The sequence below is a fragment of the Oculina patagonica genome, chromosome 3, assembly GCF_052425735.1.
Source record: "Oculina patagonica isolate OP01 chromosome 3, crgOcupat, whole genome shotgun sequence".
NCBI lineage: Eukaryota > Metazoa > Cnidaria > Anthozoa > Scleractinia > Oculinidae > Oculina > Oculina patagonica.
Window position 1 is genome coordinate 4891826 of NC_135760.1, and position 27333 is coordinate 4919158.

Genomic DNA, 27333 nt, shown 5'->3' on the forward strand with positions numbered 1-27333 from the left:
AACTCAAAACAAAGAGTATGTCGGCTATACCAGCCGGCACTTACACCAACGTATTGATGAACATAGGTTCTCCGCAATCGGGAAGCATTTAAAGAACGATCACGGCCTTAATAACATCGGCGACCTTACCAGTAATTTTTCCGTCCTAAAGAAATGCAGCGGAAAACTGGACTGCTTGATTTACGAAATGTTGTTATTAGAAAGAATAAACCTAGCCTGAACACGCAATCGGATCTCCGCGCGAAACTATTTGTTTAAAACAAATATGTTATGAAACATCACACCTCTAACCGCATATATAACACTGTTGAACCGTTTTTTATTTGTCACTTGAAAATGATGTCAGGATGACATCGAAACGTTTGTCTTACTGTCGCTTATTTTTATTGTCAAATGTTTATCAAAATTTAGTCTTATTTTATTTTATTTTAATTATTGGAATATAGCGTTTTATTTTTTCAAAAACCTTCGAGCTAGGTTCCCCGGAATTGTTGACCCTGTTAGTTCTTAGCCTGGTTCAAGTTTTGATTGACTCACTGGGCTTTTTGTGGCCGTTGTTCCAAAACCACTTTAAAATAGTATAATATTAAAAGGATTACTTTTGCATGTGCTTGTCAGGTGAGAGTGATTTTACGAGGTACTATTTGACTTTTAACAGGCCCTTGGGTTGTTTACACGAAACTTTACATGACAAAGCATCCCTCCCACTTTCACACAATAACAATGTCTGTTTATAAAAAAGAGGCTGTCATTATGATGTTTAGATCTGACGATCTAATTTATTAGTTTATGTCAAAACTGAACTATAATATAAAGGAATAAGTTACGATTTAGATCTGAGTAATTTCTCATTTTTGATGATGAGCCATTATAAATTTTAGGTGATACCGCTGTATAAACAAACGGACAAGCAGAATACATCTGCGTTTTCCTTAAAGGAAAATGTCATTAAAGATTCCTAAAAAGTTCTAGAAAATGCTAATTATTGTCTTTTATCGTCCAAACAATTGAAGCGTACAATACAAATTTTCTCTCTTCTCGGCGATGATCGAGAACTTCGACAAAACACTTCAAATTGAAATTGCCATTTCGCGATCTGTTGATATAAACGGTGACATTTTACGTTTAACCACAGAAAAAAATGGCAGTTTAAGCTCATTTTGCTATGAATTAATTATATTAAATGGTTCATGTATTACATATACAAATCCACAACATTCTCCAACAATCTAATAGCCTAGGCAAATAGGCAATAATAGGCAAACTCGACGTAAATTAAAACGTATATACGATAAATAACCGCAATTAAATCGGTTAAACAAAAAACAAGTCATTGTTGTATTTTTGCTTTTAAAAAACTAACTCCCCTAAATCAATTAAACATGTTAAGCTATCGATATTTACAGCCAAAATAATGCAATCAACAGAAAGACATTGACAGAAAAATATTTATAAATAGCTATTTTAAATATAAATATGAAAATGTTCTACTGCCAGAAACAAGTTGTCATTCTTTTTTCAGACGAATCTCCTACAAGAAAAAAATCAATGTGGCCGTATTTTTAATTAATTTGTTATCTCTAAATGCCGACAACTGCGATGGCATAACATTTCTTCCCTGCGGTAATTCCAAATAGCTTTCCCATCTGTTTAGTTCAAAATCAAAGGCGTAAGCGGTATTTTCACCGCCATCAGCTCCAAAAACAACCATCATGTTTTGCACAATTTCAGCCCGGCACAAGGAATATCCCACGGGTATGGGAGGCAAATCAAGCCAAACATGGCCTTCCAAATCGAACGCTTCAACGTCCAAGACATCGGTCCCATTCTTATCGCACCCTCCGACGACAATCAGTTTTTTCTTCCACGCCACGGCTGTGCAACCGTAACGTTTTCGCCTCATGGGAGGCAATTTTGTCCATTTTCCTTGCTCCCCGTCGAAAATTTCGGCAGAGTTCTTTGCGCTGTTGAAGTAGAAGCCAGAACCACCCCCGGCTACCAGCAGTTTGCGCCCGATTATTCCCCCTCCAAAGTTGCAACGAGGTTCCAGCATCGGTGGTAGTGTAAACCATTCTTTCTTCTTTACGTTGTATAGCTCGACGCTGTTAAGCACACTGCCTTGATCGCAGCCTCCAGCCACTAGAATTCCGTGCTCTGTTCCCGAGGCAAAACAGCCCCATCGCCGTTTTCTCATGTGCTTGAGTACCTGCCACTCGCCGGTCACCCAGTCGTACATCTGCACGGTGTTCAGCGCCTTCCATCCACCAAACCCGCCAACTACAACGAGCGCGGGAACACCTGTGACTGCTGTAGCATAGCATGCCGTGGTTTTCACTGGCAAAGGAGCGATTTGTCGCCATTCTTTATTCGTGCAGTCGTACACTTCGACAGTCGAAGTGGGTTCGCTTCCCTGCCCTTCAGCCGCCCCTCCAATGACGAATATGTGCTCATGTAATTCAATGATGTCATATTCTCGATCGAAGTCAATTTCCTTACCGGATCTGGTCTCTTCCGTGTCCAATGTATCGACTTGAGCAGCTGTGTCTCGCAGAAATTTCGCTTGAAAATTTTCCTTCAGTTCTGTAGGGATAGCGATGACCGCGTCAAATTTTTCTCGAAGTTTCTCTCGCGCCTTCGCGAAATCAAACTCATCTTCCTTATGTTTGGGTTTCTTCTTCTCGAACAACTCTGTCTCGATGATAATTTCTGGTTCTTTCGTTTTGGACCAAACAGCTTCAGGTTTTTTCGGCGGTTCGTTTTTCTTGAACGGATCTCTTTCCTTTTTCTCGACATCTCCCCGAGGCAATGATCGAAGCCATATTGAAGCATCTCTTAATACATCGACTGCTCGATCCATGTTTGCTTACACATAACGCATTTAACGACGCGTCGTGTTAAAATGGCTTCCGCTGACTTCTCCAACAAACGAAAAACGTTTAAAAACAATTTAACACATAAAAGGCTGTTGTAATCCACTTAAGAGTTCCTCGACCGCCCTGCGCAGTTTCTTGTAGTCTTTCGTCGGAAGGACTTTGATCGCTATGCGTTGTACATAAGTCAAGAGATCACTGTATGCAAATTTTGTGTTTTTCCGTTTTCCTTGGGGTATTACACACAAAGCGATTTTTCTTGTTGATAATGTAAGAGCGGTATTTGCTTTTCAAGCATATGACGACACAACTGGTAAAATAACCAAGCGCTTTGGTAAGTTAACCGTCGGAATAAATGCGATATTTCACATTTTTAAGTTGCCAAGTGATCATATCTTTACTAAACCTCGCGCGCTATTTGCATATTGTTGAATACATATTATTTTGAAGAAAGACGTAACCCGTTATATTGACGAATAAAATTGTTAGCTTTAACAGAAAAATTTGAAGGGACACTAGATAAGGATCAAACCAAAAAACCGAATTAATTTCTGGCGCAGCTGAAAAGTTAGCAATGGAATTTATTATAGCAGCTACTTGCGTGCTATGGTGCGCATAATTTGTTCTCAGCTGTCAGAAAATCGAAATACTCAGAATACTGCTTAACATATTTTCTGTGAAAACAATCTTCTAAAAGTGTCACCTTACCTGCGATAAGGCGATTTTTTCGTGTTTGTTTAATACTTTCTCTTCGTGACCGCGCGTAGAGGAAACAATACAGCAAAAAATTGGCCCTGCTCGCAGGTTTTAAAATCTCACCTGTCTTCTAGTCATAATCTATTTTCTCCTTACAATATCATTTTGTTGTCAAGTGGACAATTGATGAGAATATCAATCTAGAACTTGGTATTAATGGCAACTATTATCCGGACGTTTCCCTTCAAAAGGAATGCTGGTCGATATGTTGACCTTGGTAGAAATGGAAGAAAAATGAGTAATAAAAGGTTACCTTATTCTAGCTAGCTTACTCGGAAGAAAGGTCTGAGTCTCTTCGGATTGATTATTTCCTACCTCAATTTTTTTCTCATTTCAGATCCAAAAATAAACGTTCGTCATGTAACGAGAATACAACTCGATAACAGCCTCATTCTCAGGGAATGGGATAATTAAATTGCAAAGGCCTTAGAGGCGATGAACAAATAAAGTTAAGGAAAAACCGTTATGTTTTCACACTCCCCATAACTCAATTCTCTTTGTTTGATAATAGATTTCCCAAACGTTTGTACAAAATGACAAGGGAATTGATATTTCATGCCTTTCAGTTGCAATGAATATTCAGCGAGCTCCCTGCAGCGACCGCACAGCGGCACGTAATTGCAATAAAAAAATAAAATGTTTATTTTGTCTGTTCCTTTTGTCTTCAAACCAAATGTGAGTCACGGATCATAATACAATCGTGCGTTTAAATATTCATTCCACAAGAATAAACATGCAATTGGCCACAAGCAAGATCAACATAATGGATACCCTTGTACAGAGAAAGTAAATGAAGACCTAAACTTTGCCACATTTTTTTATTTTCTTTCACCGGGAATAATTTTCTTCCCTCCTATTTGTTACTATGGTAACTTTTATTGCTTGGAATACTCCAACAATAAACGAACATGTTGCGAGGAAGGAAAAGTCTGGGTCGAGCTAAGTCGCCCATACTACCAGAGCTTATCCCGGATTCTGTAGCAATAAGCGACTAGGAGAATTTCTACTCCCTTCTTGGATGGGATTCTAGTACGTCCATCGAAGAGTTAACGCCAGCATTAGTTCAGGGGTACCCATTTTATACACCTGGGTAGAGAGAGGCACTAGAGAGTAGAGTGTCTTGCTCAAAATCACAACGGACTGCTCGATCCCGAGTCCACTAACCGTTAGGCCACCACCGCTCCCCTTTTAACCCCCCCCCCCCTTAAGGTCAAGTTAACTCTGTGTCGAGCCGAGTGGCCCATCCGGCCGGAGCTTTTCCTGGTTTCTGTAGCATCAGACGACTAGGAGTATTTTTACTCCCACTGGATGGGATGCTTAATGATAGCAGGGTTACCCCCAGCATTAATTCACCGTAGCCTGCGAACAGGCTCCCGAGTGGGGTTCGCGAGCAAAGGAGCGGAAGAGCGGGGCCCCGTACTCCCCCTCGGGCCCCGCTCTTCCGCTCGCTTCGCTCGCGTAACCCATGGATAGTAAAACTTTGCTCGCGGAAACTCCACTCGGGAGCCTGTTCACAGGCTAATTCACCGGTACCCATTAATACATCCGATGGAGAGAGGCACTATTAGAGTAAATGTCAGGATTTTCACAAGTTTATTTTCATTTTCTGCCATTTCATTTCACTCGTCCAGATCAGAAGATTCTGAATTAAATAAATCAATTGCTCATACACAAGTCTAGATTCGCTTCATTTAAATACTATCTATTAAATATGAAGATCTATCTAAAATCATTTGTAGTCCATAAAACCTAATATGAAAATACTGAAAACAATAACATGATCATGCAAACTAACTACTTGATAAAATGCGTTAACTGGTGATTGAATTTTGAATAAGCATTCTAGTAATCGAACATAAAAGATGATGTTTGTTAAAAATATTTTAAGGGGGCGTTTTTGTCATTTGATGCCTATGAAGTGATTTGCTTTTAGATTCGCTTAATGCAATTTAAATTCATGGGTATGCTAACATAGAGTGATGTTTTGTATGGTAGAAAACCATACTACGAGTACGTCTCAGTCGTTTCTTTTGAGAAAGCTGTAAGAATGGAAACGATCCGGATCACTCCTAGGCTCGATTTCCAGCCGTTCTGGGAGTCCGGTGCGTCATCCTCCCCCTAGATCACTCCCTACTCACTCTGTTTGATCACCTCAAGCGAGAACCAAAAACTGAAGTGAGTGGGTAAAAAAGCGTCTTGTTCCCAGTTTTCCCAAGATCAGTCGAGGCTGTTTGTGGTCAAGTAGAGACATAGTCCATTCTAATATAAACTAAAGAGGTATTTTGGCCCAAATTACGAGTCGGAGGTTCAACCCACAGTTCAGCTTAAGTGGGAAGAAGTGACAAACGACAAACCACTTTCTTACGTAAGGCTTACTTAGTTACAATGCATACAATTTTTCTTTTTGAAAAAAAGTAAAGAAATAGGACCACTTACTCAGTTAAAGCTGAAACCCTAACAGTTTAACTTTTAGGAGCTAAACGGACCATCAAGTTTTTTGTTAAAATAAAAGTATCGGAACTACTTGTTTTCTTACTCAAGATAAAAATAAAATATCAAAATAATGGCGATCATATTTTACACTTTAGAAGGCGGCTATGTTGGATTGGATTTTGATGAGATACTTCAAAAACATAAAAATAAAATAGGGTTGGTTTCTTTTTAACATTTGTTATGTACAGTTTAAAACAGAAGCAGTACTCTAGCTAACTATCTATTTAAAAACAAAATTTATATTTACTGAGATTACTGTTTGCAGTCATCTTGAATCAAGTAGTGTCGGATCCCGACGAAGCGCTCGGGTTTTCAAAAACTCTCAATCATGGGCTTCCAGAGGATCAGCTTATCAAACGATTCCACATGATTCAAGAAAGCGCCTGACTGGATATCAACAAGTCTTTTAGGGAATAAGCATATAGCGTGGTTTCAATGGTGCCGTGTAACACACAGTACTCTGCAATGATATGTCAAAAGTCGGGAAGTCTTATCCTGAAAAAAAAAAAAAAAAGAAAAAGAAAAAAAATTCGTCAAATACGCACAACAAACAAAAAATGTCTGACAGAAACATTCTCTTTTGATTGTTATCGTGTTGTGTGACGGTGATCGACAGGAACGTTTCTAATTTAGTGGTCAAATAAAATTGCCAAAAGCGCATTATCATGTTTTTAAGATACAAAATTACTGCTGGCTTGGTTATAATGCATTACTAAACGAGGCAAGATAACAAGTGCTTGATGGGAAACCTTACAAGAAAAAGGAACTGTACAGACTACTCGGACACGCAGAATGATATGTATGGTAACTATCATAATAGTGCAGAGGGCCACAGCGTACTAAGCTGTCTGCACGCATTGCGTGCCTATGACACTAGCCATTATTTTGTTATCGACCAATTTAGCCCCTTCGTATTTTGGTGTTCTTTGAGTTTTATTATGCGATTATTCGATAACTGAATAAACCTTAACAAACAAGGTTCGTGCAATGCACAGAACAGTAGTAAGTCACTTGTTAAAAACTAGAAACAGTGCAAAGGTCAGCACACTGAAAAAGAAACATCTTGTACTTACTTTTTATTCAGCGGACGTCTGCATGGGACGTTGGTGAAGTGGACTTCCCAGATGTCTTTGCGGGGGTGTGTACTGCTCACTTGTGGGAACCGTAGAGTCCTAAACAAAAATAGATGCGTTATACCTAGCTGAAGTTCATAAAAAGCACCGATTCTCTGTGTCTTAAAAAAAGGGAGTGAAAAGTATGTTTGGGCTAAAACTGTGTTGCTTGGCTTTTTTTCCATCAACCCCCAAGCGCAAGCAACATCTAAATTCTCTATACAATATCAACTCATTGTCAAGCAGGCAGGTGTTGAGAATAAAGAAATTCATCAACTACCGTAAAATTCCGCTTATAAGCCCCCTGGTTATAGGCCCATCTACCTGGAAACAAAAAATACATCCGGTTATAAGCCCCCCGGATATAAGCCCCCCTCTGCTGGATGACAGTACTGAACAGGGCTAAATGTTGCTTTACTATAACTTTTTAACTTAAAAACGTCTTTCGATCGACACTGTCGTGGCTCGTTCCGAAACGGTTTTTTTTTATTCGGGTTATAAGCCTCTCCCCTCCCCCCCCCCCCCGGATATAAGCCCCTCCGTTTATAAACCCACTCAAAACTCCTTACGAAGTCACCAAAAGTCACCAACTCCTTACGAAGTCACCAAATTCACACCCAAAGTTTAAATGATTTTAGCGTACATGTACCTTTATAAGGACACTTACCCATGCCCCAAGGGTGTCTGCTTAAAACAAGTCTTACAGTATTTTTTTTTACGCTAATAAAATATTAAGACTCATTAGTTAGAAAAAGAATTGCGAAGAAGCGGAAGGAATGGTTACTGGTCGGGGTTAAAATAAGTTCTTGCATTACTGTTACGTGACAGAAGCCAAAGAGTAGTTGAGTATACCGTGACTGGTAAGAGAAGACGTTATATGGCGTGACACGTAAAGCTAACCTGCTTAGGACTTCCGGTCAGAGAGAAGGTGGAGGATTGTTCGAGGTTTTGAACCATTTGACGTGACTCCGCCAGCAGACGATGTAGTTTACTGGTCGGTGAACTGTCCCCCTCCGCCTGGGGTAAGAACGAAAAAGACGAGAAAGAAACGGAAAGTTCATTTAACTTGCCAAGGAGCAAAGTTAGCAGCCTTGTCACGCAAGTTATCGGAACTTCTGTTAGTACATTATGAGACCTATCTACAGTATTATGTGAGTCAGCCACGTTAGCAGTTATATGAGCGTTACGCTAACCTTTTCATCGCCCCTGGAGCACTGATTTAATGATAACTTCTCTTAAGGACCTCATAGGAATTCATGCGGGTAGGTTGTGAGAATGAAGGGGCCCATCAGACAAACATTTTCCACTAAAAATACATACGAACTCTCCAGTTTTTTTTAATGTTTACTCTGTTAACCTGTATTAACGTCTACACAATTAGGGAAACAAATGCCACTCTCGGCGAATCTTTGTAGAACAGAGCACACTGAAGAAAAAGATTACCCGATAGTTTTTTCCTCCTAATCAAAGAAAACTGACAAAAACTGCAAGAGCCTGTACATGTGCTTGTCACTATTTCTATTTTTGACACGCCATACTGTTGCTTAGCAACTCCTCTGACGAAAAAACACGGGCTCAGCTATTGCACGGAGAGTGGAATTCGACCGAAAAGAGAAGCCACTTGTTCCCCCAGTCTGTTCTCACGCCGGGGCTTCCTTTCATGTGAAGAATTAAAGATAATAAATTTTTCGAGCTACAAACCTGCAAAAACAGCCGTTTTATTGCCCGTTGATTCATAATTCAGCGAAAAAATTAGATGCTTTTGCAGGCTTCAAACTACAGATCTTATAACAGTTCGGTTTCTTACACAACTCTTACCTTAGGAGGAGATGACTTTGTCACAGACACACCAGCTGAATACGGAGAATAGCTGTCTCCAGGCCTTGATGTTGTTACGGAATTTAGATCCACAGGCCTCCCAGCCGAGAATGGTAAAAAGGTACTGTGGTCCTCTTGCCTGGCGCTTGTGACTGACAGGTTGCCAATTGGTGGGTACATGTCGGTTCGTGTGTTGGGTGTGCTGAAGTAGGATGGATTTCTGAAAGGAAAGAAAATTGAACATGTTTAAGATAAAGGACCTAGCTCAAGGATGGCTCATCTTAAAAAATATGGTCGCAAAGTTTGGCGGGGCTGTTCCTCTGACCCATTATCACCCGCAAGTTTATTTTTTTTCATATTTGCCCTTTTTCCCCCCTTTTTTCTTTTGTCCCCGGTGTAATTTTTTTTTAATTTTCTCCCTCTTTTTTTTCTTTTTTTTTTTTTTTTTCCGCTGCCTTCGTTTCTATTTTACCCCCCCCCCCCCTTTGGGGGGCTGTCAAAGAGCACGTCTTGTGATAAATTTATTATATAAGAAGTGATTAACGGAACTCAACATTGAAGGGAAGGGAGAAGTGCACACCTTTGTACTCAAAGCCGAGGCTAAATGCTATTATTATCAAACCGGCTGATAGTGCCGTATTGATCAAAGAAACTCATGTCAAAAATCATTATGTCAGGTAGGTAAAGTCTGTGTTCGAGCCGAGTGGCCCATCATGTTGGAGTTTATCCCGGTTTCAGTAGCATTAAGCGACTAGGAGTATTTTTACTTCCCCTGTATGGGATGCTAGTCCATCGCAATAAATTCAGTCTGTAGACTTATCAAACGAGGCACTGATTGAATTGTTCGAGACGATTTAGACCATACTAGAAAATATTTTTTTTTTCTTTACCTTGGTGGTAGAAAGGTTTCCACATTGGAGCTAGCAAAGCCTCTTTCTGATGACATTGCGGTCTGCAATGGATCGTGGGATAGGTTGTCAAAATCGTCAGCCAAGTCACTTCCGGCTGTGGCGTGCATGGAAAGGGAGGACACTCCACCACCACCTGAAATGAAGTAGTAAGAATAACTCTTGTGAGCAAAGTCCAAGCAGTACAGCTGGGCATTCACAGACAACTCGGCAAATACATTACCGTATTTACCCGTGTATAAGTCGACCTTTTTTCACCTAAAAATCGGTCCAAAAAATCGCCCTCGACTTATACACGGGTCAAAATTTTCGACCCAAGCACCAGTTAAATAAATTCTGCACAATTAGCATAACAATTGTTTTATATGTCAACAAACATCAAATAAACAACAGTACAGGTTACGATGTCCTTTCACTTTGCTATCTTTGTCGTTAAATTGGCAGTTCAAGTCGAAATTCATTACGATTTATCCGCTTAATATAAACCTGAATGTTGCAGAGACTCACTGGCACAAGGTTTGAATAAAGAGCTGACATTTTCCACTAGTAAAGCTGGTAAATTGTAGCGAAAATTCAACGAAATGAGTATCTTGCGACTTTTTTCTTAGCCATTTATCAGCCCTCACTGCTATTGACCAAACAAAAATAGCTCCTTTGGCGCGGCTTATAGTGTTTGTGTTTCTTACGTACCAGGAATATAAGCAGACAGGTCATCATCTATGCCTTTAGAATTTACTGGACCTGCAAGACGAAACACACGATTCGTGTTAACATAACGTACGCCGCCGTGTTGTTGCATCGTTTTCACTCATTCAGTATGTTTTCCAAACTTGTTAGCCAATCAGAGCCAACGATTGTAAGTGCCAAAACAAGGGAATAAAAAAAAATGGGAAGTACAAAAAGAATCTCAAAAACAATGGAAACGGAATCAAACATTTCATATATGATGCTGGCCTGCGTGCAGACGTCTACTAGGCCGTTTGCATGTAACGGTCAAACGTTACAAAATCCGCTTTTCTTCCTGACAAGTTGTGCGCAGTCGGGCATCCTAACTAAAGATGCGTTTTGAGGCAAAGCTGATTTTCCGGCACCAGACCCTGCGACCTCGTGGACTGAATGTCGGACTTGAGCTTTATTTGATCTTCTCTAATGTTCACTCTAACAAGCGCGCGCGCTAGAATGTTATGGCGTAACGTAGCGTTTGATTTGTAAACTTTCAAATACTTTGATCACGCGCACGTGCTGATTTCCGTTAGATGGCATTTCACATTCGTTCCACTGAAGAAGGGGCAGTAGACCCCGAAACGTATGGAAACATTATACTACCATCAAGCGTATTTAAGTTCATTTTAATTATCGTTTTCAATTCACTAGTTATACGCGCTACACAGTCACACGAAATTTCTGTTAGAGATTTCTATGTTACCATCCTAACTAAAGATGCCTCAGTGTGACTGGTGCGAGCTGCGTTTGCGCTGGATGACTGTTGCATTTTTGCGGTTTAACATGGATGATGTTGCCCGCAGGACTGGATCGTACAAAAGGACTATTCCTTCTTATCTCAAGATCAGACGTCTGCACGCAGGATACTGAAATGTTGAATTTTAACCTTTTCCATGTTTTTACTGCAATTCAAAAACAACAAAATAGCCAGAACAGCGATAAATCGACATACCGTCAAAATCCATTGACCTGGTTGATGCTTGGTCCTAAGAGAAAACAAGTATTACTGTAAGACAAGGTTTGTACACTGCCTGGAGTAGCCTAAGAAAACAATCCTTTCCCCCGCTGAAACGAAGTCTGAGACACAACCAAAGGTAAGGTAAGGTAAAGTCTTTATTTAACGAGGGTAGCACTAAAATAGCATAAAAACACTAACAAACCAGTGGCCCTCAATAATTATTTACAATAAAATATAAAAATACTCAGAACAATACGAATATTAAAACTATGGATAAACTAAAACTATAAAATATTACGAATAAAAATACAAGAAATACGAGATAAAATATTAAAAAGGTAAAAAGAGTAAAAGTGTAACTAAATTACAGAATAAAATGATTTAAAAACTGCTGTTCTTTAAAAATTCTCTTCCAAAGAGAGTTCCTAAAAGCTTTAATTTTACAATTTTCGCATAGATAGGGGTAGGCTGTTCCATTCTTTACAAGCAGTCACGGTAAAAGTTCTGCCACCTTCAGTTAATCGTTTTATAACTGGATGAACAATATTAAAATTGGCATATCTTGTATTTCGTGAATGAGTCTCGCTAGTAAGCTTAAGTAAGCTTTTCAGATAGGTGGGTACATGCCCCTGTAAACGCTTGTATATAATGCAGCACTTACTTAGTTTAGCCTGTTCGGTTTACTTTCCGAAAAATTCCATACTGATGACGTAACTCTACAGAGATCCGTGTGATGTCTCTGATTCGTTGTTTATAGGTTTTGACGCGCAAGCTTCTTAATAATAATAATAATAATGAGAATATCAGGGCGAGAGAAGGCTTCTCCCGCCTTGAAAATATTCTCCCGCCTAACCTGGGAGCCACCTTGTTAATACGGCATCTTTCTTTTATCGCGAAGGAAAGCTCAGTCAAACGGTTTTATAAAAAAGATACTATTTAAAATTTGGTCACTATGTTTGAAAAGGAAACTGAACACGAAAAATGTTGGGTAATCACCTGATTATCAAAGTAGTCTCCATTGAGATTGTAACTTGTCGCATCGTAAAAGCTGTTTATAGGTTTCTTCTCTTCATCCGGGGGATTAGACTCCACCTCTGACATTTTACTACATGAAAACAGAAAAAAAAAGCATTTAGTAGAGCGGTTTACACTTGAGTGTCGAAAGTAAATTGCGTTTGCTTTGGTTTTGCATTGCTACGCTTAGTGATTGGCTTAAAAATCTAGCGCCACTTTCTTAGCCAATCAAAACTAAAACCAAAACCAATCGTGACTCGCTCGCGCACGTTTTCCCGCGCTCGTGCCGGCTACATGTATTTGCTTGGAGTTTTGATTGGTACACTGGTTTGTCTGTGTCCTTTGTGATTGGCCGGAGTAATTACTTTGGTTTTGGTTTTACGACACTCAATTAAAAACTGCTCTAAGGAAACGAGGCAAAGAAAAGTTGATTGTAACATGACTCCATGCACGGTCCCCGCCACAGATACAGGGGGACTTAACGATGACTTTCACAAAACAGTTTTATGACACGAAGACATAGCCGGGACAGCCGGACGTGTCACAAAACCTCGGTATACCAGGGTTTTAGTTCGTCTGCGACGCAGGCTTCGAGGACAACGCCTAGTGAGAAATGAATATATATTTTACTTGATAATCTCGCAATTATCCATAGGCAGTATCTCTTGGGTTAAGAACTAACTCCAGCTGAATATGAAAAGAAAGCGTTCAACTTCAAATAGAAATACTACGAAAATTTAGCCGTCGTTATTCACGTTCTCTAAAATACGCAGAATTTGGTCTTTCACGTTGTGGTTTCGCAGAAAACGGCTAAAAAATGTACTAAAATTTAAGGGGTGGTATATTTCTGCTCATTAAATCTTTTGTTTTGATGACATGTTTGATTTCGTGTTGCCGTAGTTTGCTTAGGTTCCTTATTTTCGACTCTACCCGAACATGGCACAAAAAGGTTTGGCAGCAACCTTAAGTATCAGGGGTGGAGTTCTTAAAATTGGAGCTGACACACGGTTCACCGAATAGAAATATAAATGAAGCCTTTCGTTAAGTGTTTCTGAGGGAAGCTAACGGATAGTAAACCATGGAAAACTTACTCGGTCTCTGTGACATGTTTGGACAGCATATCATGAGAGCTTTGTAACTGAAGCTGCATGTATGAAATGTCGCGTTGTTGTCGTTCACAGATCTGTCAAGAGAAAATAAACAATTAGAAAAAGCGTTGCAAAAATTACATTTTATAATTCGCGTTCCAAGCTTGTTTAGAATGCGTTGCAGACGAACTAACTGGGATTAGTTTGTCTGAGACGCCAGCTAGCCTTGTTAGACTGGGAGGAAAAAGCAAATTAAGGGCACGAACGGGAAAAAAAAATAGGGACGCAACGCCTTCGCTTCTTTTCTTTTCTGCGCGTAATTAGTTTGTTTAATAAGAACCTTTTTTTTATAAGAACGTCGAAGCGCGATACTTATGAAAAGATTATGTACATACCTGTCGAAGGTTTTGAAGTTCTGAATCCGTTCTTTCTTGTTTTGACTTTTGTAAGTCGAGTAGTTGATCTTTCCTCTTTTCTCTCTCTCCTAAAAAGTAATATTATCGTTTGTAATCTCTTTTTTTTAAAAAAAATTAAGTAGGAAGTAAAAATAAAAGTTGTATTTTGTTACAAGTGGAAGTTGATTTTTACCTGATAAGAAAAGTTCTTTTTGCAAGACTAAAATCTCCTGCTTTGTCTGAAAGGAAGAAACCAAACATTATGGCAATCATAAAGGAACATTTTATTTGAAAGTGCTAGCCTACACCAGGCGTGTTTCTCGATCGTCATGCACTATAGCTACCCCCTAACACACCCATACTGGTAGAACTTTGTAAACTGATGGTACCTTCTTGCATTCAGTAAAGCACGACAAAAATGTACCACATTTAAACGGCCCTGGACAGTGTACCTCTACTGGCTCCTAATTGTTGCACCTATTTTTTTTGCCCCTTAACTGCATGTATGTTCTTCTATTTTTGTAAGGCAACAAAGAGGTGATAGATGATTAAACTGACTAGAAAACGGTGCAACGGCAAAAGTTTCATTTGCGCCACTTTTAACGATTTATTACACTTTCTAGTAGCTCTTTCCAATATTAATTTCCCCATATGTTGGTTTTATATGGCTGAAGTAATATATCAAACACGAGAGGCAGTGTTGCATCGGGATATCCAAACACCGCTCGAGAAGAGAGTTGAAAATACGACGCGCAGCGGAGTATTTTTGACGAAATTGAGGTGTTTGGATAGCCGATGAAACACTGTCTCGAGTGTTTGATACATCTTCTCAATCGAAACAAAAACTACGGAGTAAACGGAGAAATAAAATCGTAAAAATCTATGCTAATTAAGATTGGGTTTCCAAACCACCGTCACGGTTATAATTTTCTTTGTTTTAACTTGATGAATTATTAATGAGTTTGAGAAGGCTGTTTCTCTAAAAGAGGTTGACTTGAGGCAAGTCTACATCAACAAAAAAATTAGCCTTTCTTTTTTTTTCTTACGCTCCGCACGTTGTTTAAAATGTCTTTTCATCCTCCTTTTGTGTTTGTCACACAGTCAATCATTTTGTTTTCTGACGACGTTTTATGAGAATTTTACCTTTGCTACCTCAGCTTGAACTTCATCTGCATCACTAAACTGTTTACTAATGTCACCTGGATAAAATACAAAAAGAAAACACACACACAAATGTCAAGCACGTAAAAAATATCCCAAATTTTCAAAATTCCAGAAAGCTCTGCCACGCTAGAATTATACCTCTTAGTTTTTCTACTTCATGTTTATTTGCCGTCGCCTGATCTCTCCACTGGTCTCTTTCTGTCCTCAATGAGCTTTCAGTTTTTCTTAGTTCCTGAGTGTGTAAAAACATTAGCTAATTATTTCAGTGAACAGACCACTTTTTGTGGCAGGGTATCTTCAATACACTGAAGACGTTTTTCTATATTGGCATATTGGCAAGTTGTATGCTTTTGCCAATACTACATCAGGGCTCGAGACTAACTTTTTTTCACTAGCCAAAACCTATTTTCTACTAGCCACAATTTTTAAGCATAGTCCTTCTTTTAAAGGGGGGGGGGGGGGGAGGGTGAAAACAATGTGCGATAATGTTTAAACCTTGAACCGTAAAATGTTCCTTAATCTTCATGTTTTTTTTTTCTTAGCAAAATTGGGCATTTGTTCTTCACTATAAGGAAATTGTACATGTACATGCATTTTTGTCAACTAGATTGTTTAAAGTTTCACATTCTATAATGTTGATGGTTTACTTGTATAGTTATATTCTCTGAGACGACGATTTTAATAAATGTGGTTTCTTGCCACTAATGCCTAATTTTTTCACTAGCCATTTTGGCTAGTGAAAGGCCAAAAGCTACTAACCAAAACTGGGCATTTTGACTAGCCTTTGGCTAGTTGGCTACTGTTAGTCTTGAGCCCTGCTACATGCATATGTTGTGCTTCAATTTTACCCTAGGTACAATTAAGATCAGACAGATCTCTGTACAGATCTCTGTAAAGCTAAGTACATCATCAACGTGGAAAGTTTAAGTGCGAAATCTCGGACATTTCTCTTGCAAGGTGAATGATTCAAGTAAATGGCTGCAATGGGATTTGCCTACTGAGGATTTGGACTAGTATCAGATGTGACCATTGTTGCAGTACTCTATTAATTAAAATTACATGAGCACTAAAGTGAAAGTTGAAATTTCTGTCATTAACATTATACAGTCGAAGCTCTCTTAACGGACACTCTCGTAAGCGGACAGCTCTACTTACGGCCGCCTTGTTGGAAACCCCGTCACCAGAGATACGACTTAGACTTTTCTATACTGTTTCTTTGTTTTTAAGCTCCCCGTAAGCGGACAACCCAAAGAAAATCCATGACAACCCCACTACAAGAACTCACCGCCACGTCACAACGATTTTACAGTGATTACAGTACCATATTTCAGTGCTTGTTTTGTCGTCATCCACGTCCGTCCGGATTGTTAGCTGGGCAAGCCCAGCGGCCATTTCCCCCACCCAGAGAACCACGGCGGCCAGCCCAGTTACAGACAATTTTTCCGCGTCCCGAGGGTGTCTGCTTACGAGAGCTTCGACTGTACATGATTAAAATGTGAGATGGTATATATAGGATTCTGGTTACAAGTGACAACTAACCTGACATAATCCTTCAAGTCGTTTTATCTTTTGCTGTAATTCTCCTAAGCTTACATTTGCTTCCATAATGTCATTATCCTTGAGAGGTAAAAAAAAAATGTGTCAATCAGTGCCATATTTCAACACAAAGGTATCAAATTCTCACCAATTAAGGGGGGTGGCCCTTAACTACAAAATGGTTGTTATGGATGGCTTCTAACCGTCATAATATTATCTTGGGCTCGCTAAGTATTCTGGATTTAGTTTTTGGTCATGTAAACTTGTTCTACTGAAGCCTTCTTTTATTTCCGGTCAAGACCATATTTGGTAAGGCACGTCACCAGAACACAAAAACCCTTAAGACTCACACAGCTTACATTTTCCTCTGTTGAAACCAACGCCATGGATCGAGTGCATTTAGAAGCAAAATCTGTAGCATGGATTTGTTGAAATTCGTGTTTATTCACTGAAAAAACTATGATGTCATAAAGTTTTTGTGATGTCATAACTTAAAAATTAATGTAAATTTCAACAAATCCATGCTACAGATTCACTTTCTTAGACGTTCAGCTTCTTCAATATATAAGATTGCGATACATCATACCTTAAGTTTAAGTTTTGTTAAAAGCTCCTGTTCTCTGGCTTGAAGCTGTCCTATTGTGTTTGATAACTCTCTCATGGATGACGCTAAAGCACTATTCTTCTCCTAAACATAGCAGAAATCAACAGCATTGAATTTTTTAGTGTAGCAAACAATGCTAAATGGTAAAGGACATTAAAAGTTCTGATATCATTAAAACAATTTGATACAATACATTTACAATACAATGTTTAATGTGGTCATTACACTTAGTTATGGATTTGATGCGTCCCGCAGATATGAAAGCAAAATCTGCGGGAACCTACCAGCTAGTTTACAGGTAAGCCGCAGAGGAAAAATAAATACATGTAAATAAATAAATAAATAAAATTCTTCAAACTTTAAATAGATATGCAGCGCTTGAATTTCAAATGACTCAGGTCAAATTATGTTCTTTTAGAATTGTGAATAAATTATTTACTTACTTCAAGTTCCTGCACTTGGTGAAGTGAAGTATTTGCATGTTCTGAAACGTGTTGAAGTTGAAGCTACAGCCAAAGAGAGAATGAAAAATTATTCTAAAACTATTTTAACAATAGAGTGTTTCTGTCGAGGACACAGCGAAGATGCCCCGCGGAATTGATGTTCAAAAAAGTAGCCCGAGAGGCGGGGTGCAGCAAGCTGACCGTCCCCAGCGCCAATAGCACGCGGAAAGGGAGAAGCACGCGAGGGGGGGGGGGGAGAGGGGGAGGGTCCCCCCTCCCCCCTACCCATCCCCCGCGCCCCTTCTCGGTACCCCTCTCCCTCCGCTGATCTGCGCGTGATGAAGACGACTGGGGACGAGTCAGAGTTTTAGAACATCAATTCAGGGGCAACATCAGACCAAGTTCGAGACAGACCTTCTCACCACACCCCGCGCCAACAAAATAGCTGTTACTTCAGGAAAAACCAATAAAAGCCGAAATTTAACAAACGAAACAAAACCAAAAGAAACCACCAAATGCAGGAATTTGGTTGGGTGTCTGCAGGCAGCTGACAAAAAAATGCCGGGGCGCCGGGAGGGCGGCTGAAGTGCCCTCCGGCGGACGGACACACGCATCACATGTTCAATTTAAACAAATCAGAATCGGAGAAAATTTAGTGGTGAACTATAATTTGTGATAGGGCACAAAACCTTTTGGCTAAAGTTACGTCTTTTCATTTTTATACCTGAGTATCTTCAAGTTCTTTGCCTTTATTCTTTTCCTCGGCTTCTGAAGCTTTAAGCCTTAAAATGATAAGAATGGATATTTAGTTAAATCAATAAAATTCAAATAATATATAAAATTGTACATGTCGTTGACATATAACTAATTTGAATTTATACCTTTTAGTGAAATTCAAGGTCTGAAGTTAAACTCAATTGAACTGTATAACAGTGGACATGTACATGTAAACACTACAAATTTTGGCAAACACTGCTTCAGATTTACTGCTGCTAAATATTAGAACACTTTAACTAACAAACTAGGAACTGCATTTTAGAAACAGTATATAATATCAAAGCATGTCCTTTTTAATTATTTAGTATTTTTCTTTTGTTTTTATAATAACTATTTCTCAAAGATACTAGTACACTCTGTACATAAAAACATTTTTTGTATGTAACGGTAATATTATCAATAAAATAATGAGCATTACCTTGCTTGCATTGCCTTTAATTGTTCATTTCTACTTTTTAGTTCACCTGTTGTAAACAAAGTTAAAAACAAATTTTTTTTCTTGAAACAAAATCAAAAATTTTCACAAAGAAGCAACAATCAGTTATTCCCCCACCCCCCCCCCCCCAACAAATCATTAAGTGATATCATGTTTTTGGCTGTAAAGTTAGGACTTTCTGCAGCCTAGTAGCCTGTTCCAGTCAATCTGTTGACCGGGGAGCAGCATGAAAAGAACTGGATTATTATACATGTAAGTATGGCAAGAAGGAAAAGTGGCAAGGAGTTTGGGGTGGTGGAGCATTAGAGGCTGCTTGGAGTACTGAACTTTACTCCCCCTGGATGGGATTTTCACCCATAGTAGGTTGCTCACAAAGCATTTCTGTCAGGTTGCCCTTAGGCTAGAAGTTTTCCCAACACCATTTTATACTCCTGGGTGGGGAGAGTCAGCCTGACTGTAAGAGTAAAGTGTCTTGCCTGGGAATGAAACACAAAGACTCTGACCAGGCCAGGGACGGCGGAGCAATTTTCCAAGTGGGGGGCTGACTAGTGACTTGAAGTGGGGGGGCTTAAAAGACCCTTCTCTTAAGAAGTCCCCCTGGCTCCGCCGCCCCTGCAGGCTCAATCCTGGACCTCTGGCTATGGAGACATGTATTGGGCCATGACTGCACTCCCATGTGCATCATGGGTGGGGAGAGTCAGCCTGTCTGTAAGAGTAAAGTGTCTTGTCTGGGAATGAAACACAAAGACTCCGACCAGGCTCAATCCTGGACCTCTGGCTATGGAGACATGTGTTGGGCCATGACTGCACTCCCATGTACATTAGGGACCTTCAGATTTGACTACGAGTACGACATCGAGTACGAGTACGACTTTGGAATTTCTACGCAATTGTATCCCCCAAACTATAACTCTTCCCTGTTGCTGACTAACACATAAATAAACGTTAGGGATAAGATTGGTGTGATAAGTGATTATAGGAGGCACACGAATTTGGTTTGAAAACTCGTACTCGTACTCAATCTTGTACTCGTAGTCCGATCTGAAGGTCCCTATGTACAATGTGACTGTACAATGTGTCTAATTTAAGCTGTTGTTGCCTAAGACGGAACCTTACTTACTTTCAAGCCTGGAAGATCTTTTTTCTAGAGCAAACACCTACACACACAAAAAAAATTATTTAGCTATGAATTAAAGTCATGGTTAACAATGAAACCAATTGAAAACTTAATTGCAGCAGTAATTTGTGAAGTGGAGGAACTAACTCCAACATTGCTGGCACTAACAGTGTAGTTGTACATTTAGCATAAAATGGCAACAAAAGTCCAAAATAATATTAAAAATAAAATGCTTCTTGTGACACTCACCCTCTGTCTGTCTTCTTCCCATGCTACAATCTGTTTTTGATGAGCTTGTACCATATCATTCAATTCTCTAATAATATTGAATAGACAGACAAGTAAATTACACACAGTGCATTTTAATACACAACTTTTGTTCTTAGGTATGTTCATGAAACTGAATTCATTTATTTATAAATGAAAAGGAACCCATTATGGCAATACCTGTCTCTATCTTTAAGTTCCCCTATAAGTAACTGAAGTTCACGCCTTTGTCTTTGGATTGTATCACTGTCAACATCAGAGAGCTGAAACATACAATAAATGTGACATATTACAATATTACTGTAATAAATTTACTAATAATAATTATAAAAAAATAATATTATTAAAAATTAGCGAAGGTACATGTACATGATGTATATCAAAATTTCTGAGTTTTGCTTGGTTGACAGGCCATGGTACATGTATATGAGCTCATATACCATGGACCAGTGTACTCCCTAGTTTTCAGCACAGCAGGTAAGAAAACTTTTTAAACCGGTAAAGAATTTCCGGTAAATCCCAGCCGTTTTCTAGTCTACCTACATGAAACAGAATGTTGTCCAAATGCTGGTCGAATTTTATTTCATGACAACGTTATTATGGCCTTGCAGACCTCTTTCGCCTGCTATACAGCCTACGAAAAATTGCATAAAATCTTCTGTTGTTTTAAGGAGATACATTTGCTGTCGCTTACATGACGTACTACTTCAAAAAATCAGCGGTCCTGTTTCCTCTTTGCTACGAATTGCTGCAGCTCTTTTTTTCTTTGCTTCGAATACTCAGCATTCACGAAAGCGTTGTTACAAAGTTGTATTCTGAGTGCTTCTTTTATCTGTCATCTGGATTTTGTTTTAAACCCTTACGAACTTATGAGAAGAATTCGACATCGAAAGCTGCCTTTGTCTTCACCACGCGTCAGCTACGGTCAACTAAGCAATCAACTATTTTCTGCATTTTGCATGTTTTTGAAAACTGAACTATTATATGTAAGTAATATTTCTCACTTCTGGAATTATTTTTACCTCTTAACGGCTCTTTGCCTTTGTGATTGTTTTTATTTTCAATGGACAAAGTGAAAGGACAGCAAGGATTGCTGCCGCTTCATTGCGGAATTGATCGTGGAAAATGTGCAACAACAGATGTGCACTTGCCACGAAGTGAGAAACACCTGCAAAACTTGCTCTTTCCTCAAAACCAGCCCTCAGAGATTCGGAAAGCGAAGGGAAATAAAGAATATTGAATACCGTAAAAACCCGCAGATAAGCCGCACCTTTTTTCCAAAAATTTTCGCTCAAAAGCGGGGGTGCGGCTTATCTGCGGGAACATTTGGAAAAGGTGCCGTTAATTTTCGTTAACTGATGCTAATTTATGGAAAATTATGTAAATTAAAAAACATAAAACTACAAGAGAGTACCGGTCATTGCTTTTGCAAGTTTGACAGCTCCTATACTGTTTGCAGTGTCGACAATGGCCTATAACTTTAACAGTAATATTGATACTTTTACGAGCGAGAAAATACCACGAGTATTCACGAGTAAGATGGCCAATTGTTTCTTTCTCATTTTGCACTTTGATGAAAAATTTTCGAACTGATTACGAAACTCTCTTTATGCAACAAGTTTTTAATAGATGGCTCCCAAATCTCTTTAATTTGTCAATATGATAGCCACGAAACCCGAACGCCTCCATCGCCATCTTGTTTTGCGTTCTCGCCCTAGTCCCATATTTTACGTCCGCAATGCCTGTTACTAAGCTACGAACGTTCGGCGAACGCAAGTTTTTTTTAAAAAATAGGAAAAATTGTGATGAAGAAATACCTGTCAACAAATGCCAGAAAAAGATCACCCATAATATGTCAAAGTTGTTTTATTATATTAAAGAGCTCAAATTGTGGGTAAGATGAAGTATTTTCTGTTTCAATGTTCATTGAGTTTACGTTCGATGAAGAAGACTTCCTAAAGACTCAACTTTGGATTTTTGACTCGACTTTGATTTTCTTTGATTTACTTTCAAAAAACTTTTTTCCAACATTTGAGTTGTTAAACTCAGGGTGCGGCTTATCTGCGGGTGCGGCTTATACGCGGGTGTTTACGGTACTAGCACAAATTCGTAAATGAATATTGCATTTGTCGCTGTTTATTTTCAATCTGTTATTTTATATTTTCAATCATGACTACGAAGGTGAAACGAGTGGTGTTACTTTGTTATTTACCTGTTGAATTTACAAGATATCTTAGCGATTCTAGGCGGTAAAGAGTCGTGTTACAAGCGGTAAATTTTACCGGTTACCGCCTGATAAGGAGAACACTGAATGGACCACAAAATTAATGTGGTACAATGTACAGTGTGTAGGTGTACATGTCAGCGAGATAAGCTAGTCAAGAGAGGTCAAAAATTGTAATTCTTTGGGTGTTTTAATAGTTAAAACAACAATTCCACTCACACTTGAATGGATATGAAACAGTTTTACCCACAACTTATTCGCTATCTACCCTCTCAAATCCAATGTGTACTCATTGAATAATACTGTAAAATATTACATGTGCATGTTATTACCATTCTCCCTGGATGGCATGCTAGTTCATCAGCATTATTTTTGTCACGTTGCACAGCCTGGGCAGACAGTAGTATTGTGAAAGTTAAATATCTTTCCCATGACCAACCCTCCAAGTTTATTTTTTCCTTTGTAGCCATTTGGCCACCGACTGCTCAAATTTGGTTGCCAGTTAAAAATTTAAGTTGCTAAATTAAGCTCATGCTTTCAATCCTTCTCAATTTTGGTCGCCAGGCTGGCGACTTCAGTTCCAATTTAGTTGCCAGCTCCAAAATTTTATTCGCCATGGCGACTAAAATGGTCTTAACTTGGAGGGTTGCATGAATGCAAGACAAGCATGGTCCACCCTATCCACAGACCAGTCAAAAACAGGACTGCTCAACTCAGAGTCCGGTGCACTAACCATTTAGTTTGAGAGTGTAGCAATATGCTTCATTTCCCAGTAGTCACTCGCTACTTAGGAAATCCATAAACTCACCTGTTTATTAGTAGGAGACAGGGAGCTGTTGTGTAGCCTTGGACTTGTTGCTCTGTGTATGCTTGGACTAACTGGTCGACGAACAGGACTTGTGCTACGCAATGGAGACTTGCTTCGCTGGACACGGGATGGACTTACACCTGTTGGATAGCTTGTGTTGCTTGTTCTGGATTTATAACTACTTGGTGATGTTGAAGAAAAAGATGATGATATGGGCTAAAAAATGCAACAAATTACAAAGTATGTTAATTGAATTAATATTATTAAAAAAGAAGTGTGAATCAAAGCAGGATGTAAGTGTTTGCTACTAAGCCTTGTCTCCCAGACTGATGCTTAAATGTAACATTTACATGTAGTCACCTCTGGCCAGTAGGCATCTGAGAGTGTGATTACCCCTTCCCCCCCCCCCCCCCCTTCCCCAATACACCCCGATGGGAAGCTGCTTGTAGTCCACTGCAGGTAGCCCCCTTTCTTCAAGTATTTAATCATATACACTGTAAATGAATTAACCAGATCTTTCCAACAACTGTAGGCTATCCAATCAGGAGTCTGTGTCATTGAGGACCGTAACCCGTAGCACCTGTTATGGCTAAGTTCACTTGATGTTACGGGTGAAAATGTTAATTAATTAATTGTGTTATGATATACTTACCTACAGAGTGAAATGCTACGGGTGATACCTTCAGTGTAACGGGCTGCTTAAAAACTTAATGACAGCCCTGCCAATGATGTCACTCGATGTTAAAATCAGTTTGAAACCAACTGTTCTAAGTAATAATTATATTATGTATATAACTGAGAAATAAAATCTCACCTTTGTTTTTGGAGTGCTGTGGAATAAATTGGTTGAATCATAAGAGCTGTAACCTACAAGTAAGCACAAAGAAAACAAACAGGAGTCAATTTTCTATTTGTCAAAAGTACATGTATGTACTACTCTATATCCTTAATAAAATTGATAGTGTCTAGCTCTGTGCATTGAATTCATAATCTGGGAGAGAGCCATTGGAAGGTTAGAGTCAAAATATTCCATACAGATCACACAGCTGTACAGAGCTTCATTACAGCATCTCTGATTGGTTCTTGCTCAGTAATGAATTTTCGCATACAAGCTACGACCAATCAGAGAAACTATTTCCTGTAGAGCTATGTTGTCAGTATGACATTTTATCTGGTCAAAGCTTTTCATGTCCCTTCAAATGGTGGGAGTTAAATTGAGAGCACCATCATTGCAAGTGATGTCAGTTTGTGGGTAACAGCTAATTGTTTAAAAAGGTATTTACCGGAACATACACTGTATTTGCTTGAAATTGAAGGTTAAACTTTGTAGGCTGCATGGCACTTGTTTCAACAACAATAATGAGTTGGCAACAGAAGTTGGTGCCGTTTAAAATGTGGTCGCAAGTTTGGAGCAGGGGTGTTCACAAGGTGCAGAGCCTGTTCATGTAGCAGCTTGTTTTTCACTAGTTGAACTTTAGAGTCCACAGGTTTCCATCACATCAAAATGCAAAAATGGGCTCCTGGCTTAGTTGCAGGGTCGACCCTGCAACTAGCTAGGCACACAGTTACTCATGACCAATCAATTAACCTAAAGGTCAGAGAAATACATGTATGTACCAAATTTTGATTGTTCGTTGATTTCTAGTAATTGGGTTATTCCAGAAAAAATCCACACCCCCCCCCCCCCCGACGGATGGCAACATTTTTTGACCCCCCTTCCGCCCGGATTTCCCAGATCGCTAGACCCCCCCTCCCGCCCGGATTTCCAAGCTCAAGAACCCCCCCTCCCGCCCGGATTTCCATTTTTTTTAAAGGCCCTTTAGAACTGGACACAACAGGCAATACAAACGACGCAACCTTTCTTCCAAAAGATCCCTGTTTATTATAATTTTTAAAACTGGGCTAATGTTGCGAATTTTGCTGGTCAAATTTCAACGATCGCACGTGTGTTTGTGTGACCTCCGGCACACTCTCCTCTAAAATGCCACTTGTTTTTTTCGTCAAACAACAAATGTACAAGATAAGAAATATGTAAGTCTTAAAAATTATGTAAATGTAAGAAAAAACACAGTGAAAAAAGTCCTTAATGCGCTAATAAAGAAAAACTATAATTTTAGTTGTCGGTGACAAGGCGGCCTAAATTGGCGCGTGTTTACAACATCGAGTTCGTGTTTACAAGATCGAGTTCTCGCTAGTGTGACACTTCTTAAGCTTAGCAATAAAGCCTTTTGAACTACAATAATTTTAAATTTTGTTACCTATATGGGTGTGTAGGTCAACTGGAGCTCTTGCCTTTCTTTCAAAAATTTAAGTTTTCATGCGTAATGTCCACGGTTCTTGCTTTCATATAAAACTTGTTAACATATCGATCGTAAGACATGGATTAATTCAACTTCAACTTCAACTTGGAAGTAGCCAAATAATACACAAATTGTGTATACACATGTTAGCTCTAGCCAGCAAAAGGAGTTCTCGGGTTGGCTAAAAAAAAACCAGAAAAGTGCAGCCGGACCGATCGTCTTTTCTTCACATTTTTGAGGATGTTGCAAAGCACGGGCGCGGGTGGCCTGGGTACCGTAAAAATGTTCCAGGCGTTGCATGCTCGGTCGAAAGTGTTTTTTTCCGATCGTAAAGTTGTTGTTATCCATTTATCGCGCTGGTTCTTCATGAATAGAAGGACCTATGAAGGTAAACTTGAAGCATATGAAGTAAGAACACCATAAAGTGGAAGACTACAAGATTTTTCGATGCAAACTTCTTCTTTTAAGTGGTAAAACATATCGATCGAGTTAAAGTTAAAAGTGACCCTTGAGGAAGAATTTTTAGGTTCAGACCCCCCCCCCCTCCCGCCCGGATTTCCCGAGCCATTAACCCCCCCCTCCCGCGAGAATTTCCAGTTTGCCATCCGTCGGGGAGGTGTGTATTTTTTCTGGAATAACCCATTATCAATAAATAATGATTTAAGTATGCCAGCTTAAAAAAAACAAACAGATTTTTAGTTCCTGCAATACAATTACTGTATTGCAGTCTCAAAACTTAAACTGAGAAGAGTTGTTAGTTTTCTGCACTAAGCAACCGATGTAACAAATTATTTTTGACTTCATTCAATTAAGCTCTTGTCTATATATTGTACGTCTAATTGAATATTTTGTATCCGGAGCCTCTGTTTGGTAAATAGGACAATTCATAAGGAACGTTCGTGTATTAAGAACAAATTATTAATGTATCTTTTGTTGGGGATAAAAAGAATTGAAGACTAATAAGAAAGTTGAATCTGAAGCTCCAGTTGCATGAAGGCTTGCGTTGTATATAATACATATTTTGAAACATTTAGGCTGACAGTTGCCTACAAGCCACCCGTAGTTCGATAATTGAGCTAAAACATAAACACACAACATGTGAGTACCTTTTCCAAGGTCTGCTGGAAGTTGAACTCGCTTTTTTCCTGCCATTTCACCGCTGTAACCTTTCACGGGAAGTGATCCACCAAATCGCTCCATTGATCGATGAAAAACTTTCGATTTTCAATCAAAATTCGATTCGATCGAATCGCTGATCGAACGCAGAAGTCGTGATCGCACAAATGGAACACCTTCGCCGTGGATTTCACTACGCGCGCCAAAACTTATCTCCCACTTCTCCAGATAATAGATTTTTTTCCTGACAGTCTTACAGTCCAAGATTTATCCCCGAGGAAAGAAGAATTATGGTGATTAGCTCAAAATAAAAGTTAACCGATTTTCGTTACTACAGACGCTGAAGACAAAAGTTGCGCGCGTGAACGACGCTTGTCAACGCGCATGCGTTTGTTATCTTTGGAAT

General features: G+C 39.2%; 1 protein-coding gene and 1 pseudogene across 3 annotated transcripts; both read right to left on the bottom strand.

Moving 5' to 3' along the window:
* Nucleotides 1–751: 751 nt before the first annotated feature.
* LOC144646276 (uncharacterized) lies at nucleotides 752–3224 on the bottom strand (annotated as a pseudogene).
* Nucleotides 3225–5202: 1978 nt separating this feature from the next.
* Nucleotides 5203–27274, bottom strand: LOC144646277 (uncharacterized). 3 transcript variants are annotated; one of them, XR_013569381.1, is made up of 25 exons: nucleotides 26918–27274; nucleotides 24326–24378; nucleotides 23512–23727; nucleotides 20660–20742; nucleotides 20462–20528; nucleotides 20216–20252; nucleotides 19078–19123; nucleotides 18607–18664; nucleotides 17883–17945; nucleotides 17422–17523; nucleotides 16839–16916; nucleotides 15438–15531; nucleotides 15279–15334; nucleotides 14329–14374; nucleotides 14136–14224; nucleotides 13744–13835; nucleotides 12635–12743; nucleotides 11633–11666; nucleotides 10648–10698; nucleotides 9940–10093; nucleotides 9050–9269; nucleotides 8132–8248; nucleotides 7193–7291; nucleotides 5761–6614; nucleotides 5203–5700 (listed from the first exon to the last, which is right to left on the bottom strand). XR_013569381.1 is itself a non-coding variant. In XM_078505809.1 (24 exons), the coding sequence occupies exons 1-23, from the start codon at nucleotides 27009–27011 to the stop codon at nucleotides 7196–7198; spliced, it is 2055 nt and encodes a 684-aa protein (XP_078361935.1). In that variant the 5' UTR covers nucleotides 27012–27274; the 3' UTR covers nucleotides 5203–6614; nucleotides 7193–7195. The 3 variants fall into 3 exon arrangements, 2 of the variants coding, with proteins under 2 accessions (XP_078361935.1, XP_078361936.1); XM_078505809.1 differs by having other exon boundaries at nucleotides 5203–6614; XM_078505810.1 differs by lacking the exon at nucleotides 8132–8248 and having other exon boundaries at nucleotides 5203–6614.
* Nucleotides 27275–27333: the final 59 nt, after the last annotated feature.